At 41.6% G+C, this 19,391-nt stretch overlaps 1 protein-coding gene and 1 long non-coding RNA gene across 2 annotated transcripts in view; one reads left to right on the forward strand and one right to left on the reverse strand.

The window, feature by feature from the left end:
- KATNA1 (katanin catalytic subunit A1) overlaps nucleotides 1-12,356 on the reverse strand; it is a 46,762-nt gene extending 34,406 nt beyond the window's left edge. Inside the window, exons 1-2 of the mRNA XM_025422528.3 lie at nucleotides 12,050-12,356; nucleotides 1,468-1,642 (exon numbers count right to left, since the gene is read on the reverse strand). Coding sequence (XP_025278313.1) covers nucleotides 1,468-1,629 — 162 coding nt within the window. The 5' untranslated portion in view covers nucleotides 1,630-1,642; nucleotides 12,050-12,356. The remainder of the gene's footprint in view (nucleotides 1-1,467; nucleotides 1,643-12,049) is intronic.
- Nucleotides 12,357-12,420: 64 nt separating this feature from the next.
- Nucleotides 12,421-17,312, forward strand: LOC112643788 (uncharacterized). Its single transcript, XR_003125894.2, has 3 exons — nucleotides 12,421-12,579; nucleotides 12,788-12,902; nucleotides 16,963-17,312. It is a non-coding gene; the product is annotated as an uncharacterized LOC112643788 (long non-coding RNA).
- The last annotated feature ends 2,079 nt before the right edge of the window (nucleotides 17,313-19,391 follow it).

The following is a 19,391-nucleotide window of genomic DNA, read 5'->3' on the forward strand; positions in this document are numbered from 1 at the left end:
CTTGCATGGAGCCTTCTTCTGCCTTTGTCTGTGCCTCTCTCTCTCTGTTTCTCATGAATAAATAAATAAAATCTTAAAAAAAAAAAAAAAAAAGCTTAGACTTTTAAGATAAAAGTCTCTAGTCTACAAGGGCACCTGAGTGGCTCAGTTGGTTAAGTGTCCAACTCTTGATCTCAGCTCAGGTCTTGATGTCAGGGTTGTGAGTCAATCCCCACCTTGGGCTCCATGCTGGCTGTGAAGTCTACTTAGAAAAAAAAAAAAACATCTCCAGCCTATGAACATAAGTCTTTCAGTGACAAACTTAAGACTCTTTATGAAATAAAATATTTTCCTCTTATGGTAATGTAAGGGATATGCAGAAGCAGATTTAGGGAAAAAGTTTTAAGTTCAAAGAGGTAGGATATTTCTCCATTTTAAAGAAATTAAGTACAAAAATGGAATACTATCAAAAAAGTAGTTTACAAGAATCTGAGGGATAACATTCTACTGAGAAGACCCGTTCAAAAAGACTATTAAATCCTGTAGTAATTCCTTCCTCTTTGATGTAGCTGACCCTTGTTAGAAATGCCACCTTCAGGGCAGCCCCGGCGGCACAGCGGTTTAGCGCCGCCTGCAGCCCAGGGCGTGATCCTGGAGACCCGGGATTGAGTCCCACATCAGGCTCTCTGTGTGGTGCCTGCTTCTCCCTCTGCCTGTGTCTCTGCCTCTCTCTCTCTCTCTCTCTCTGTCTCTATGAATAAATAAAATAAAATCTTAAAAAAAATAAACTGCTTAGTTATTAAAAAAAAAAAGAAAGAAAGAAATGCCACCTTCAAAGGAACTTACAACTTCTACACTTTCCATCTGTAAATTCCTATTGGTCCTCAGAGACTAACATTCCTCAAATGGAATTCAAATATAGTCTTCTTTAGAATATTCTGCAGAGAATATATTATAGCCATGAGAGATTCAGGTGTCATCTGCAGTTTCAACAATGGCTTAATAAAGTCAATCCTAATTATACCAGGTAAAAAATGGGATTAGAAAAAACGTCAAGGAACGCCTGCGTGGCGCAGCAGTTAAGCCTCTGGTTTCGGCTCAGGGCATGATCCCAGAGTCCTGGGATCGAGTCCCACATCGGGCTCCCTGCATGGAGCCTGCTTCTCCCTCTGCCTGTGTCTCTACCTCTCTCTTTCTCTCTCTGTCTCTCTGTCTCATGAATAAATAAAATCTTAAAAAAAAAGTCAAAACCATTACTTTTTTTAATCTATTAGATTTCAAAAACTGTAACTGAGTAGAACTCACAATATTGATGATGGTGAATATGAACTATTACTAATATAATAAATCAAATTTCAAGTAACATTATATACAAATCCATGTAACAAACCATATACTCTTCATGTGTAACTTCAAAAAGTACCAACAATCTCTTTAAGTCTTCTGAATCTTTAAACCATTAAAACACACAGCAGCCATAATTCTCACCTGTTGCCATTTCTGCTGGAGATAGGTGTCTTTGACTGAATACAGATACTTGTTCATCTGGTCAAGAACTCCCTGATAATATACCATTGCAGAGTCATAGTTTCCCAGTAGTGCATACTCACGGGCCAATTTTACGTTCTCACTGATCATAAGAAGACTCATGCTCAACTGTAAGCTTAAAAAAAAAAAGAAAAAGAAAGAAACATTTTCATATTATATGTCTCCTGAAAATAAGTATACAAAGAGTTTTTCTAAAGTATACTTTCCAGGGCTCCTTCAAGAAGCTCACCATCATGTACAGTGTACTTTCCATCTCTATATTTGCTCATGCTCTTTCTCCTTCAAAGAAATTTCTTGGTTCACACAGGCAAGCCCCACTGATGCGTCAAAGTCCAGCTCAGAGGGCAGTCCTCCCAGCATGTCTAGCCTCTGAACTTTTCAGTTTGAAATAAACTCTCCTCCTTCTAAAGTCCCCTGGCACTTTACCAGGGCCTTTTACTCAAGACAGCTGTCTACTCTGAATTACAGTTACTCATATATGTGTCTTATCTCTAGGAGAGCAGGATTTACATCTGAAAGATGTGAGATTGTATCCTCGGTGCATGACACACAAGTCTTACTGAACATCTGTGAACAAATGCACAATGTCAGGTATAGTTATTGGAAGGTAGCGTGGAAAAGCAGAAAGTATATGTTTTGAAGTTAGAAAATTCTTGGTTAGAATTCTAATTCTGCCACTGTGGTCAAGTCCCTTAACTTTTCTACGCTTCACTTTTTAAATACGTAAAACGGAGACAGTACTACTTCCAAGACTTGCACTGTAAGGAATAAATGACTACTTAAAGTATCTAGCATACTACTTGGTAAATAATAATAGCATGTCAATAAACGCTAATTGCATCTTTTCTGGAACTTTCTATATTTGAGAACCAAGCACAATCTCTGTATTAGTAGGATATGAATATATGAATGAGGATACAAAGCATCAGAAGTAAGCACTTGGGACACCTGGGTGGCTCACTGGTTGAGTGTCTGCCTTCACCTTAGAGTATGATCTCAGGAGTCCCAGGATCAAGTCCCACATCCCTGCATGGAGCCTGCTTCTTCTCCCTCTGTGTCTCTGCCTCACTCTCTCTCATGAATAAATAAAAACAAAATCTTAAAAAAAAAAAAGTAGGCACTTGAAAAGTGTTGGCTTTGTTGATGTTGACAATTACCATTATTTATTAACAATACATCGCAAGAGGTAGTTGAAAATCTGAAAGATCTGCATACTTTTGAGGGCAATAAGTTAGAGTTTGTGGCTTTCAAAATAAAAAAAAATCTGGGGCGTCTGGGTGGCTCAGTCAGTTAAGCATCTGACTTCAGCTCAGGTCATGATCCCAGGGTCCTGGGATTGAGCCTCATGTAGGCTCCCTGCTCAGCGGGGAGCCTACTTTTCCCTCTCCCTCTGCCCCTCCACCCCACTTGTGCTCTCTCTCTCTCAAATAAATAAATAAAATCTTTAAAACAAAACAAAGTAGTATAAAAAGAAATTTGAAACACACGGTGAAAGATATGCTCAGATTTAAAATGAATGAAGTTTCAAAGCTGTGGAATTAGAAAAAAAATGAAGGAGTTGTGAAAGATCATAGGAAAGCTGAGGACAGATGTATGAAGGAAATAAGATCATTTTTTTCTGACTCCTTTTCTGTGTCAGTGGGATATTCAAATAAATATATTTCATAGATGAACAGAGATATCTTCAAGGTGGGGACCTCTCTATCTGCCTTTAATTTAACCTAGCCAGAAGAGTTTCCTAAAACTATGGCTTTTGGCACCTCCCTTCCCCACCTCACCTATGGTTAAGGTCAAGTGATGCAACAGAGTTAAGTCTGATAGAGACCACTATGTCTCTTATGTTCTTTATTATTTAAATTCTTTATTCAGGAATGGGGTTTTCTGTGAAAAAGCATGCTAAGGAGGGATGCCTGGGTGGCTGAGCGGTTGAGTGTTTGCCCCTGCCCTTGGCTCAGGGCATGATCCTGGAGTTCCGGATCGAGTCCCCCACAACAAGGCTCCCTGCATGGAGCATGCTTCTCCCTCTGCCTGTGTCTGCCTCTCTGTGTCTCTCATGAATGAATAAATAAAAGTTTAAAAAAGCATGTCAAGGAAACTTCTTGAGTTTAATTTAATGTAGATTGTTCAGCTCGTACAGAGCAAGGAATGATGGCAGGCCACGCAGAAATATCTAACACTATGTGTTACACACAGGACCAAAAAGATTTTCTACCAAATAGACAAGGGAAGGTAATCATATTCACACAGCCCAGTATTAGAGGATTGTATAAAGCAAGATTAATGGGAAATGTTGGTGAGCAGAAGAGTTACAAAGCAGCACTGCTATCTATACCAGAGCAGAAAAGGGAGTGTACTGTACTCCTAAGGACAGAGATTAGAGGAAGATAGGATCACAACCTTGATGGAAAAGCAAGAGATGTCAAAATCACACCAAGGGCCTCAGGCTTCCATTCTCTGCCAGTCTTCCGTTCTTTGGCAGTTTTCATTCTCTATCCAGCTAAAGGTACAACTGCTGCACCTCTACCCAGTTAGGTTTGATTAATATGTATCATGTATATTTATTATGATCTTTAAACCCAAACGACTTTAATCTCAGTATCAGGTTCAATTCCTAAGTACAAAGCAAGCCAGGAAGCCAAGACAGCGACTGGCCCCCTTCCCAAAAACCCAGCCTAGAAGAGCCACAGTTACTTCATTTAAGGTTGATGGATCCTCGAACTGGATATAAAATTCAGGAAAACACTGAAATAACAGATGGTGATTGGGATCCTGGTATGTGAAAAAGTACAAGGCAGCTCAGAGGGGAACAGGGCCAGGTTAGTTTGCTAATTGTGCCCTTTCTGAGGTCTATTGGACTGGCCCATCCTTGCTCACCCCACCCACACTTGCCACTGTAGGACAGTGAAGCAGCAGTGCAAGCACAGTCCCTGATGGAGACAGCAGGGTACATCACAGCAAACCCTAGCCTGGACACAGTGGGGGAGCTAATAAAAATAGAGGTCAACAGGCCAGTTCTTGTGAGTGGTCCCCTGCTGCCACTCTTCCACTCAGGTTAGGCTAGGTGGGAACAACTGAAAAAGACAGTTCTGGGGATTCCTGGGTGGCTCCGCAGTTTAGCACCTGCCTTCAGCCTAGGGCGTGATCCTGGAGTCCTGGGATCAAGTCCCACCTCAGGCTCCCTGCATGGAGCCTGCTTCTTTCTCTCTCTCTCTCATGAATAAATAAATAAAATCTTCAAAAAAAAAAAAAAAAGACAGTTCTTAGGAAAATCAGTTCCCAGGATTAGAATCCCTTATACCAGGACTGGGACAAGCACGCAATTGGGACATCAGGAAATGATGATGGTTGAATGACTACAGAGACTCACCACACCCCACCACAAGAAAGAGTGAACATAACTGAGCTACGCTGTCAATTTGGGAAGCTAGAAGAAGGCTAACAGACTGAAAAATGTAAGAAAGAAAATAAAGGGCCGAATTTAAATTAAAATGAAAGGGCACCTGGATGGTTCAGTTGGTGAACCATTTGACTGTATCTCAGGGTTGTGAGTTCAAGCCCCATGTTGGGTGTGAAGATTATTTACAAACAAAATCTTATTCAAAAAAATAAAAAAGAAAAGAGAAAACCCAAAAGCACTGAAAAAAACTTAAAAAAAATAAAACTATGGGTCATTTAAAAATTGAGAAACAGGGATCCCTGGGTGGCGCAGCGGTTTAGCGCCTGCCTTTGGCCCAGGGCGCGATCCTGGAGACCCGGGATCGAATCCCACGTCGGGCTCCCGGTGCATGGAGCCTGCTTCTCCCTCTGCCTGTGTCTCTGCCTCTCTCTCTCTCTCTCTCTGTGACTATCATAAATAAATTAAAAAAAAAAAATAAAAAAAAATAAAAATTGAGAAACAAATCTTGGCAAAACTGATAAAGGAAAAGAAAAAAGAATATACAATAAACAAAATACAAAAATGAAGAAGAGCTAAAGAGATCTGAAAGAAAATGAAATTCCTTTGTCCTTTAAAAAATTTTCTTCTCTTATTTCCTAGAAAATGAAGTCTTAATGAAAGACCTCTACCTATAAAAAGCTTCAGGTCCAAAGTATTTTTTATATGGAGGTTTTTCTTTCCTTTTTTTTTTAAGATTTTATTTATTTATTCATGAGAGACAGAGAGAGAGAGAGAAAGAGGCAGAGACACAGGCTGAGGGAGAAGCAGGTTCCATGCAGGGAGCCCAACATGTGACTTGATCCTGGGTCTCCAGGATCACACACTGGGCCAAAGGCGGAGCTAAACTGCTGAGCCACCTGGGCTGCCCAAGGTGTTCCCTACCTTCTAAACAGAAAGTAATTCTAATCACATAAAAGTTGACTGAGAAAACAAGGGAAAAACTGACCAACTCTTTTTAAGAGGCTAGGCTCATCTCCATTTCAAAATTGAGTAAGAACAATATAAAGTCCATTTTGCTTATGAACATAGATGTGGAAATCCAAAATAAAAGCTAACAGTGTTTCAAAGCACACACACACTCTCTCTGATCAAGATTTACCACAGAGGGGCACCTGGGTGGCTCAGTCTATTGCACATCCGCCCCTTGGTTTCAGCTCAGATGGTGATCTGGGGGTCATGGGGCTGAGCCCAGCATAGGGCTCTGCGCTCAGTGGGGAGTCCTTGGGATCCTCTCCCCTTTGCCCCTCCCCACCCTCTCTAGGATAAATGAATAAATCTTACAAAAGTAGAAGAAAAAAACCTTAGACACAGAACAAGACCTACATCACAATACCATTTTATAAATTCAAAATACATATGCTGGGGACACCTGGGTGGCTCAGTGGTTGAGCATCTGCCTTTGGCTCAGATCGTGATCCCGGGGTCCTGGGATCGAGTCCCACATCAGGCTCCCTGCCAAAATCCTACTTCTCCCTCTTGCCAGAGGGTTTAGATACAGAAATATGAGCAAAGAGAATGAAGGGTAAGGAAGAAACAAATACTACAAAAGAAGGGTCTTTCATCAAAATACAATCACAGCCTCTAAGATGGCTCTCAGTAGCCTCTGCCCTCTTGTTTCCATACCCCTGTGAAATTACCTTCATTTGAATGTGAGCTTGTAACAAACTGAATATGCAAAAACGGAAAGTCATTTTTGAGATTAGACTGTGACTTCCATCTCACTCACTGCCTCTTGCTGGCCCTCTCTAAGCTGCCCTGTGCAGAAGCTCACATAGGAGGCTCCAGGCCAACAGCCAGTGAGGAACTGAGGCCCTCAGTCCAATAGTCCAGAGGAGCTGAATCCTGCCACAACCATGGGAAGGAGCCTGGAAGCTGATCCTTCCTCAGTTGAGTCCTTAGATGACTGCAGCCCCAACTGATACCTTGATTATAGTGCTTGACAGACCCTGAATCCTATGCACCCAGCTATGCCATGTCCACAACCTGACCAAAGAAATTGAGATAAATGTTTGTTGTTTCAACCACTAGGTTTTGGAGTAATTGGTTATGAAGCAATACAGATATAAACTAAGGTCTGTAAGTAACTCAAGATTGAGCATGTGAGGTCCAAAGAAGAGGGGGAAAAAAAAAACAACCCATGACCTAAATAGTGATTCCACAGAGTCATCACCACTGATAATATTCCATCTTAATAAAAGCTACACAGCCAGGAAGCATGGCTCTGTTATTTACTGATATACCCCCAGCACCTAGAACCATGTTTGGCACATAGCAAATATTCAGTCAATCTTTGAATAAATGAATACTGCCAGGTTTTTGTTTGAACTACTAAGATTTCTTATCTTTGTCTAGTTCCTGACCCTCAGCACTCTCACATTCCTTGATCTTCAACTCATCCCTATCAGAACTGTCTGACTGCTTCTGCCCTGAGGCTATAAATGCCCCATAGTGACACATAGTCTGGGAAACAATGTTAGAAGAGTATAGCTGGGGCCAGGTGCTGCCAGTATACAGTGGATCTAGATGAGCCTGGCTCTCAAGACTCTTCTGCCGGGACACCTGGGTAGCTCAGTGGTTGAACGTCTGCCTTTGATTCAGGTCGTGATCCCAGGGTCCTAGGATCAAGTCCTGCATCTGGCTCCCTGTGGGCAGCCTGCTACTCCCACTGCCTATGTCTCTGCCTCTCTCTATCTCTCATGAGTAAATAAATAATATCTTTAAAAAAAAAAAACAAAACTCTTATGCCTTCTCCCTCTCTCCCTTTTTTCCTTAACTGACTCTCTCCAGATCTTTCTTCCTATCCTCCTACTAAAAAAAAAAAAAAAAAAAAAATCTAAATCAGGTTGTTACTGATATATGGGTGTTCTCTCTACTTTTTTGTAAGGGTCATGATTCAATGTCCCGAAACTCAGAATTCACTCCAGGTCTTTTTTGAAGGTTGTGTGTTATGAATACTTCTTTCTAGTCAGATAAAATTCCTTAGCATCCAATGAGTTGACATTTTCTAACAAAAAGAAATATAGGGATCCCTGGGTGGCGCAGCAGTTTAGTGCCTGCCTTTGGTCCAGGGCGCGATCCTGGAGACCCAGGATCGAATCCCATATCGGGCTCCTGGTGCATGGAGCCTGCTTCTCTCTCTGCCTATGTCTCCGCCTCTCTCTCTCTCTCTCTCTCTCTGTGTGACTATCATAAATAAATAAAAATTAAAAAAAAATTAAAAAAAGAAATATAAAGTCAATTCAAGGCAATCTTAAAAATGACCTGAAAAAATTCTGCTTATCAAAGAAACAAAGTGTTCACTAAAAATAGTATCAAAATACCCTTAGTTGATTATATGTGAGACAAAAATAAATTTTCCTATTCTTCTAGTAGTCTCTCAGCTTTCTTCTCAAATGAATACCAACACTGCAAATTTATAAGACTCTCCAATTTTCAAGAATATCATAACTAAAACTACAACAGACACAGAAATATCTGGCACAACATCTAGCAGTTTTTTAAAAAATACTTTATTTATTTGACAGAGAGAGAGAGCATAAACAGGGGAGCAGGAGGCAGAGGGAGAGGGAGAAGCAGACTCCCCGCTGAGCAAGGAGCCCAATGCAGGGCTGATCTCTGGGAGTTGATCATGACCTGAGCCAAAGGCAGAGCCTTAACCAACTGAGCCACCCAGATACTCCCAATATCTGCAATTTTTGAAGAAATGAATATTTGGAAAAAGCCTATAGACCAAATTTTAACCACCATGAACAGTAAAGAGTATCTACTGGTTCACTGAATGGAATAACACTTACAAAAATGAGATTGTCCAAAACTCAGATTTTTTTTTATTAGAGAGACAAAGAGAAAAATAACTATAGGTGATGCCTACTTTATCTCACAGCAAACTTCTCCTTTACATTATCCTATCAGAACCAACCTTTTGCTTATGTGGTTTACATATTTGTTTTTGCTAATGATTAATCAATTTATTTAAACTAAGTAAGGTGCAACATGAAATTTTACTTCAAGTAACAGAGTTAAAAATTTTAGATAACAGGGCCACCTGGGTAGCAAGGGGTTGAGTGTCTGCCTTTGGCTCAGGTTGTGATCCTGGGGCCCTAGGATTGAGTCCCATCTCGGGCTCCCCGCAGGGGGCCTGCTTCTCCTTCTACCTGTGTCTCTGCCTCTCTGTGTCTCTCATGAATAAATAAATATAATCCTATAAAAAAATTTTTAGACAATAAAAAATACTACAGCAAAATTTCTAGTAAACTTAATATCTGGGACGCCCAGGTAGCTCAGTGGTTGAGTGTCTGCCTTCAACTCAGGTCATGATCCCAGAGTCCAGGGATCGAGTCCTGTGTCAGGCTCCCTGCAGGGAGCCTATATCTCCTTCTGCCTATGTCTCTGCCTCTCTCTCTCTCTCTCTCTGTGTGTCTCTCATGAATAAATAAATAAAATGTTTTTTTTTTTTAAAAAAGGTAATATCTGCTGTGCTATGGTATCTCCAAAGAGACTTAGTGTCTTTTTCTTCTCCAGGATTATGGAAAATAAGTGATTAAAGAGATGATGGAAAAAGAATAGGCAATAGATCCAAACATCTGAGGTTCTGAGATTCCTACACTCCCCCCCCCCCAAAAAAAATATGAGGCCTTCCCTATTCCACACCTAAGAATATCATATCCATTTAATATTTTAGGGAGTCAGGCTGGGTTCCACTAATATTCCAGTTTTTACTGTAATGTGCATAGGTCACTCACTCAGGAAATATTAACTGGGTAACTACTCAGTTCCAAGGAATTGCACTGAAAACAAAAATAAGACTTAAACCTTTATATCCTTGAAGTTTAATAGAACATCATTGATCTATTCTAGGTGTATTTGCTTCACTTAGGAGAAGCATGGCATATTATTAAGCACAGGCTACAAAAATCAACACCTATGTTGAAAATATTTATCTGTAAAACTGATGTCCTAAAACAAAAACAAATGAACCTCATTCATAGATTTTCTTGAAGGAATTTCAGTAAATCAAGTGTATGTAACTTTAAAAGTGACAATACTATTAAGCAATGTTCAGAAAGTTCATCTCTGGGATATGAAAACAACCATAATGCTAACTTAGTCACTAACAATTATAAATATATACAATAAATGAGTGATCCATGACCAATTATAGCATGGCATACATTTTTCCTACCTTTATAATCACCATATGATAAATACTCAAGAAGAACAAGAAAGTTATCCAAGTGTGCTTGCTCAGGAAAAAAAGAATACATAAATATGTATTTGATAACCTCTCAGTTTACCCTGAACAAAACAAAAATAAGTCAATATAACAATTAAGATGTAATTTAAAAGCCATATTCAGGGGCACCTGGGTGGCTCAGGTCATGTCCCAGGTTCCTAAGATGAAGCCCCGCATCCGGCTCCCTGGTCAGAGTGGAGCCTGCTTCTCCCTCTTCCTCTGCCACTCCCCCTGCTTGTGCTCTCTGTCTCTCAAATAAATAAATAAAATCTTAAAAAAAATAAAATAAAAGCCATATTCAAGCCATAGCAATAAACACTATAAGCAAATCTATTTATCATGTCGTCAATATTGATTATACTGATTTGATACACTATCTTTTTTTTTTTTACCAACCACATAGCCAAAAAGAAAAACCTAAACCATTGTTGCAAACATATATTCAACAATGTCGGGACACCTGGGTGGCTCCGTGGTGGAACACTGCCTTTAGCTCAGGTTGTGATTCCTGGGTGCAGGGATCGAGTGCTGCATTCAGTTCCTAGAGGGAGGGTCTGCTTCTCCCTCTGCCTCTCTCTCTCTCTGTCTCTCATGAATAAATAAAATCTTAAAAAAAAAAAAAAAAGAAATTCAACAATGTTGTTAGTACAGTGAATTCTACAAGATTCCCAAATCCTTAGTATTTGTCAAACTATGACATCAGTTTCAAAATAAGATGCAGAATCCATTGTATATATAGTATGCTGAGTACTGAATCTGTAAAGTGTAAAAGCTTCTTGAATAACCAATGCCCTAGAGGAGCTTTACATAGCTTTCCACGGTTTAGGAATGTTGGAAATTGATCAGCACTGCTTTAAAAAAAAAAATTTTTTTTTAAGGCATGATACAGGCCACAAATTAATAGAAATTACAAAATAGAGTTCTGCAGTTATTTCTGTGTGAGAACTCCCTGATTACAAAAATCATCTCCTTTGGAAAAGACAATGCGGCTACACATTGAGACATTTAGAAGCCTGTGAACTTTACAAGAATCTTTCTTGACACGGTGGTTTTCTATCGTTGTGGCAGAGGTTCTAAAACATTAGGAATGTTTTTAGCAGTAACTAAAGGTAGGATTTCAAAGAGAAACACAGAAGTGAATGCTTTTCAGGAGCAGCTTGTGCTGCTGGAAATTTAGTAACTGATATAAAACAGCACTTCGCAGTTAAAAGGAGAAAATTATTTTTGATTAAATAAGGGCTGAGACTATCCGCTGTAGGGGGCACGTAAGGATCCACGTTATCTCCAACTTCGTCACCCTAGAAATATACGATCTGAAACAAATGTTTCGAGGGATACATTTGCCAAAAGGTACCAACTCTGGACCAAAAGGGCCAAAAGCCTCCCAGAGGGCGCGGGGCGCCAGAATAAAGCATATCCTCAACAATATCACTCGTATCTAACAAAATGTAAGAGAAGTTGCATCCCGCTGTCAAGGTTTTCAAGGTTTTTCGGGGGTGAGGGTTTGGGGCGGGTGCGTGGGCAGATTCCGAGGACAGCCGCTCAAAAAAAAAAAAAAAAAAAAAAAAGCGAAGGAATAAAGAAAGACGTTTTTTTCCGATGAGAGACTCCTCCGATGACACAGGCCTAGCAAGGGGAGCGCCAGGGGCCCCCCGAATCCCAGGCTCGACAGCACTCCTCAGGTAGGGGACGCGTCACCTGAGCCACAGGTGTCAGCGACAACAGCAAGGACCCAAGACCCCGGCGCAGCCAAGGGCAGGCTCAGGGCAGGCTCAGGGGAGGATGCGAGGCGGGCTCGTCGCCGCCCGAGCGCCTCGCCGAGCGGGCCCGGGGGGTCGGGGGTGAACACTCACCTGCGGCTGCCGAGGCTCCGTGGGAAGCCGCCCACCGCCAGGCGGAGGGGAAGGGCCGTGCGGGCTCAGGGCGGCGAGGAGGCCGGGCCCTGCGCAGCCCCAACCACTCTGCTCCGTGCTCACCGCCCCAGGACGGCGATGTCCAACCGCCACCAGCCCCGGCGCCGCTTCAGCTCGCCGAGAATTTGAAGGCAAACCCGCCAGGGTCACTTCCGGTGCTGGGGGCGGCCTCGGCGGCTCCAGCGCACGCGACGCGACGCCCCGGGAGCGAGGACGCCGGGCGGCGTGCGCGCGCCGGGCGCCAGGCGGGGGCGGGGGGGGGGCGGGGGGCGGGGCTGCAGGGGCGCGCCTGCGCAGTCCGCACGGTCTCCTGGCGGCGTTCGGGGCGGGAGTAGGGGTGCGCGGCGTGAAGCTAGTAGCATCCCACGTCGTACCTTGGTATCTTCTTCAAAGTTCTCGCTCCCTTTTCCTCCCATTTGATTTCCACCGTGCTCCTCAGAGGTTAGGAAGCCAGAGGGTCTGTTTTACTGGTGAGTGCCAAGGGCCAAATAATTTATGACAGATCCAGTTTTAGAACCAAATAACGCAGAATTCGACTGGGGCGCTGGTCACGACCTAAGACTGATAACATAGGGAATGGGTGAACGAAGATATGCGGACATGCTGCTCGTGGAGTTTTGTTTTCTTGATTTATTTATTTATTTATTTATTTTTTTTTGGCCATCATTTTAATGCAAGCGGACAACACAATACTGTGATGTGCCAGGATTTGCAGATGCGTGCTCCACGGTACAACTGGCCAGGCTTCCTCAGCCTCCATCTCCGTCCTGTCCCAACACCTAAGAGGCAAGAGGTGCGAGACGCGTTCTCCTTTAGGAGCGCATGGTCGTTGAAATTATAATCTTAAATCATCGCAGTAATTTAACACAGATTTATATAAAGACATTCAGTTCAAAGGAAAGCTATCCATTTATTCCACTGATATTTATTGAGCAACTACGATGCTGTCGACACTGTGGTAGGCATCAGGTATACAGCAATCAAAAAAATATAATGTCTCCGGACGCCTGAGTGGCCCAGCGGTTAAGCATCTGCCTTCCTCTCCGGGCGTGATCCTGGGGCCCTGGGATGGAGTCCCGTGTGGGGCTCCCTGCATGGAGCCTGCTTCCCCCCTCTGCCTGTGTCTCTGCCTCTGTGTGTCTCTCATGAATAAACAAAATCTTTAAAAACATACGTGTAATGTCTCATGGAGATTAAAGTCACACATTTAAAAAATTTTTATTTATTTATTCATGAGAGACACAGAGGGAGGCTCCATGCAGGGGCCCCAACGTGGGACTCGATCCTGAGTCTCCAGGATCACACTCCCGGATAAAGGCGGCGCTAAACCACCCAGCCACCTGGGCTACCTAAAATTCTCAGCTAAGTAGAGAATAAGTGTTGCTGTGGATAGGAACTCCACAGTAACAGAGCACCGGAAATTGTAATTAGTTTACTATCTATTTATTTATGAAACAGAGAAAGAGGCAGAGACATCGGCAGAGGAAGAAGAGGCTCCCTGCTGGGAGGCTGATGTAGGACACCATCCCAGGACCCTGGGATCATGACCTGAGCCAAAGGCAGGTGCTCAACCACTGAGCCACCCAGGTGCCCCGACATTGTTGAATTTCTGTTTACAATAATGGTTTAGGTTTTCTTTTTAGCTATGTGATTGGTAAAAAAGTGTACCAAATCAATGTGATCAATGTTGATAACATGACACGATAGATTTTTCTTGTAGTGTTTATTGATATGGCATGAATATGGCTTTTATTTATTTTTTAAAATTTAATTTATTTATTAGAGAGAGAGAGAGTGAGTGCATAAGCAGGGGGAGCGGCAGAAGGAGAGGACAAGCAGGCTCCCTTCTGAGCAGGGGATCATGACCTGAGCCACCCAGGCACCCTTGAATATGGCTTTTATTATTTTTTTAAATTTAATTTTTAAAGATATTGCTTATTTATTCATGAGAGATACAGAGAGAGGCAGAGACACAGGCAAAGGGAGAAGCACATTCCCCATGGGGAACCTAATGAGGGGCTCCATCCCAGGACCCTGGGATCACACCTGAGCCAAAGGCAGATGCTGAACTGCTGAGCCACCCAGGCTTCATAAATGAATGAAAATTATTTTTATTTGGGGCACCTGGGTAGCTCTGTGTCTCTCATGAAAAAATAAAGTCTAAAAAAAAAAAAGAACAATTTGGGGAGGTACAGATTAATCACCCTAGTTAGGCTGAATCTACTTTCACCTTTTATAGGTATGCAAAGGTATGCTGAATTATAGAGACCATTTGTACTTCTAAAACTTTTCAAACAGAGGCACCTGAGTGGCACAGTGGTTAAGCAGCCTACTCTCTTGGTTTCTGCTCAGATCATGACCTCAGAGTCCTGGGACAGAGCCTGATTCTCCCTCTCCTTTTGCCTTTCCACCCTCCTTTCTCTCTCTAAAATATATAAATCCTTAAAAATTTTTTTCCCAAAACAAAGTGAGCATGTATTATATAACTATATTATATAATACTATATATGAAATTCTAGAACAAGCAAAACTAATCTAACAAAAAGCTGATCAGTGTTTACCTGAGGCTGGATTAAGGGCGGGAGGAGGGAAGAAAAGGATTAGATTTCATAGAGGCATGAGGAAAGGTACTGAGGTGATGGAAATATTATATATCTGAATTAGGGTAATGGTTACACAAATGTATGTATTTATTAAAACTCTTCCAAGAGTACATATTAAAATGGATGCATTTTATTGTGCATAAATCATATCTCAATGAAGTTGATTTTTATTTATTTTTAAATATTTTATTTATTTATTCATGAGAGACACAAAAAAAGAGAGGCAGAGACATAGGCAGAGGGAGATGTATGCTCCATGCAGGGAGCCTGACTCAGGACTGGATCCCAGGTCTCCAGGATCACGCCCTGGACTGAAGGCAGGTGCTAAACCTCTGAGCCACCCGGGGCTGCCCTAACGTTGATTTTTAAAGTAAAAAACCTCCAAAGAGAGGCTTACATTCACCAGTTCAGTTTCTTCACCATCTGTACCAGTTTGGGAAGACTAGGCTAAGCTGTAGTAGTCTCTAAATCAGAGGTTTCAAACAACAGGATTTGTTTTAAGATGAGAGACACAGGCAGAGGGAGAAGCAGGCATCATGCAGGGAGCTGGACGTGGGACTCGATCCAGGGTCTCCAGGATCACGCCCTGGGCTGAAGGCGGGCGCTAAACCGCTGAGCCACCTGGGCTGCCCAACAAGATTTGTTTTTTAATCAGAATATAAACCCCCTTATACCAAAAAGAACTCTGAGCTTACCAAAGGGGCTATAAACTTGTGCTCCTTTGAACACTATTTTTTTCCTCAATTACTCTATGTGTTCACAGCAGAATGAATGCAGGCCCTGGGACCTTTGGCATGGGGGGTGGGAGGGTGGGGAAGAGGTAACTTGCACAACTTCTGCCCACATCTCATTGGCCAGAGCAAGTCATGTGACCAAGCCTACCTTCAAAGGGACAGGGATGTGCAATTCTGCAGTGTGCTCTGAAGGAAAAACGGTATTTGTATACCACACTCATGACTACTACACTAAACATTTATTCTTTTTTTTTTTTTTTTATTCATGAGAGGCCCAGTGAGAGAGGCAGAGACACAGAGGGAGAAGCAGACTCCCTGAGGGGCGCCAGATGCAGGACTGATCCCAGAACCCTGGGATCATGACCTGATTGGAAGGCAGATGCTCAACCACTGCCCCAAATAAAAATTTATTTATTTGGGGCAGCCCCCGAGGCTCAGCGGTTTAGCACCGCCTTCAGCCCAGGGCGTGATCCTGGAGACCCTGGATGGAGTCCCACGTCAGGCTCCCTCCATGGGGCCTGCTTCTCCTTCTGCCTGTGTCTCTGCCTCTCTCTCTCCTCTCTGCCTCTCATGAATAAATCAATAAGAAATCTTTAAAAATAAATAAATAAAAATAAAATTTAAATTTTATTATTTACTTACTGTTTTATTCATTAACTTAAATTTTAAAAATTTACATTTCATCCAGAGAAATCTAAGAGACTTTCAGGATCATTTAATTTTACTCACCTGGTTGATTTTATCTGGCAGTCCTTGTCTGCATACTTCAAAAATTTGAGCCATCTCTTAGGATACAGAGTATAAATAAGACAAGAAAATTCTAACACAAGTAAGAATCTGAATTTTTAATTATGTCACAATATTTGTAGTAACAAAATGGGGCAGATCCCTAACATTGTTCATTAATATTATTATGTACATTCTTCCTAAATAATAGCTTCCAGCACAGTCCTGCTACTCCCAGATTGCTGAATGCTACAGAAAAAAAATATATATATATATATATATTTGTGTGTGTGTGTATATATCGCACCACCATGAAGATTGATGCACCATAATTGTGTATCTTCCAAGCTACCTGAAACATATTTTTCTGCATATTCCACCTCAGTTCTCTCTCCTACTCTCTTCACATTAGTTATTTCAGACTTTCACCATTTTCCTCAAGCGAGCCACCTGCCCATTTCTGTCCTTTAAGCAAGTTATTATGTCTCCACCCTGGGAGAGAATGGAAGCTAGCAGAGTGAAATTTCCTCAACTTGATCCCTGAGGCTGAGACTGCCATCTGGCCACCAAATACTCATTTTCCTTACTTAGTAACAGAACCAAGCTTGATGAAATTGGGCCATCTGGAATAAGGACTACATTTCCAGACTCACATGCAACTAACTAGGTGTGGCCATGGATCTAACTTCTGGCCAGGAAAAGTGTTATGTACAACTTTAGGAAGGCATCTTAAAAGGAGAGGCCTTGAAGCTCCCCCATACCCTCTCTTTTCATCCCTTCTTTTTACCAGGTGAGAACAGGGAAAAAATGGATAAAGTATAAGCCACCAGCCTTTTGAATACAAGCTGTATGATGAAGATAGCAGAACTGAACAGACGAAGTGTGGGCTTTGTGGAACTGCCATACCTGCTGTGGACTGCCAACTCCAGATATTGCATGCCTAAGCAGTGACTGTTTTGGGTTGTATATGCAGAGAAACCTAATCACAATACACGGAGCTCTACTTCACACTTGCCCTTTGGTTTTTGCCTCCCATTTCAATGAAAACTTATCTTCCTTTGTCTACACCCAGGTCCTCCACTTGAATTTAAGAGTTTGAGTTTAAAAGAATTTAAAATAAAATAAAAAAATAAAATTTTATTTTTATCTATTGTTTTGTTGTTAAGCAGGCAATTAACTTGATTTGATTCGCTGGTGGGTAGTACTTCAAATGCCAGTTAAATTTTTCGTTCTGGGATACCTGGGTGGCTCAGCAGTTGAGCATCTGCTTTAGGCTCAGGGAATGATCCTGGAGTTCCAGGATCAAGTCCCACATCCAGCTCCCTGCATGGAGCCTGCTTCTCCTTCTGCCTCTCTCTTTCTGTGTCTCTCATGGATAAATAAAATCATAAAAAAAAAAAAATTCTTCTCCACAGATGTGTGGTAAATGATTCAGCTAGAGATTTGGGGATTTCTCAGCCAAGATTTCATGAAAATTAGATAATCTAGTGCCATTCCTTTCTTCCAAGGGTTGACTTCCATCCAGAATCTTCCTGTTCTTGGTTGCACTCAGTATTTTTAGGTGGCTGTTTTTGTATTTTCCCCAGAGTTTATAACAGTTCTGGGTAAAGTCAATCATTAGGAGCTTATGTGGTCATTGTAGAAACAGAATCCAGTTATTTTTCAGGTAGGTCATTTGGGTGCTAGTTTAGCTAATAAACCTGAAGGACCAGAATGAAATCAAAGAATATAGTTAGAAAGCTATTGCAGTAATTCAGGTAAAAGCTCAACTCTGGCCTCAACCAGAGTAGTAACAATGAGGCTGAAGAGGAATTAGAGAAGAATGTACAAGGTAAAGTAACTGAGTTTCATGATTGATTGCATGGGAGATGATCAGAGTACAAAATGACCTCCTTAAATTGTTTGGCAAATCAGAGTATGGATTATATCGGATTATAAATTATATATTAATTAGGGTATAAGTTCAGCAACAGTAACAAATGGAGATGATACACACTCACACACATACAGACATTCTGCAGTTTATCAGACCAGCCCGGACAGACAGCCCCACACCACACATCTTTCAGGTAACCAGGTTCTTTTCTTTTTTTAAATTTTATGTTTTTACATTTTTTGAAGATTTTATTTATTCATGAGAGAATACAAGGGAATATGAGAAATATGGGCTGCTCTAGCAGGGCAGTCAAAATTTGGACAGGGATGGGGGCTCTATTCACGAAAGAATGAGAGAACTGGGCAGCCTGAGTGGCTCAGCGGTTTAGCACCACCTTCGGCCCAGGGCATGATCCTGGAGACCCGGGATGGAGTCCCACATCGGAGTCCCTGCATAGAGCCTACTTCTCCCTCTGCCTGTGTCTCTGCCTCTCTCTCTCTTTCTCATGAATAAATAAAATCTTATAAAAAAAAAAAAAAGAATGAGAGAATGTATGCTGGGGAACAAGAGCAGCCTGTGTCATTAGTCAGCCACTCTAGGAACCAAGAACTCATGAGAATCCCTTTTTCCACCACGGAACAAATTTAACCCTTCTCCGGGGGAAACAACTCAAAGTTCCACCCAGATTCTGAATCCAGCAGTATGTTTAGGATCTCTGGATTTAAAGTAGGAATAAGGAGAGACTAGATGTTAGGGACAACAATAACTGCCTACGTTTCAGACATAAATTTGACCTCTTTCCTGTACTCTTCACACACACAAGTAGATAAATTTTTGTGTGTTTGGCTTTGGCATAACAAAGTAGAGTCACAAACATGCCAAACGTGGGTTTATAGTATAGTATAATGAATAATAGGAATATGCAACTTGCATCAGCTATACAACAGCCTCGAGTAGACTAAAAATAATTTTATAAGGAAGTGCAAACAAAAGAATAAAGGAGACTAAGAATGATGGTAATGCTTGAAAAAGCAAAAAGAATACAAAACTAAAAATGTTCATCCATGTAAAGCTGATTTAAGATACAGCATCAATATATGTATTTTCTCTGGTAGGCAGTCATGTGATAAAGGATTATAAATAAAACAGATTATCCAACTACGTATTTTAAAAATTTTGGACTCATGATACAAATTGAGGAGTCTGATAATCAGGAAGGTTTAAATCTGTGCTGATCTAAAGGAAGCCTTTAACATGAAATATTTATTGTACTTATGTTGGGCAAAATGAAAACTGTCTTAGACTAACTCTACTCAGTTTGCCTTACCCCTATTATCATTAGT

The sequence above is a fragment of the Canis lupus genome, chromosome 1 (genome assembly GCF_003254725.2).
Source record: "Canis lupus dingo isolate Sandy chromosome 1, ASM325472v2, whole genome shotgun sequence".
NCBI classification, from domain to species: domain Eukaryota; kingdom Metazoa; phylum Chordata; class Mammalia; order Carnivora; family Canidae; genus Canis; species Canis lupus.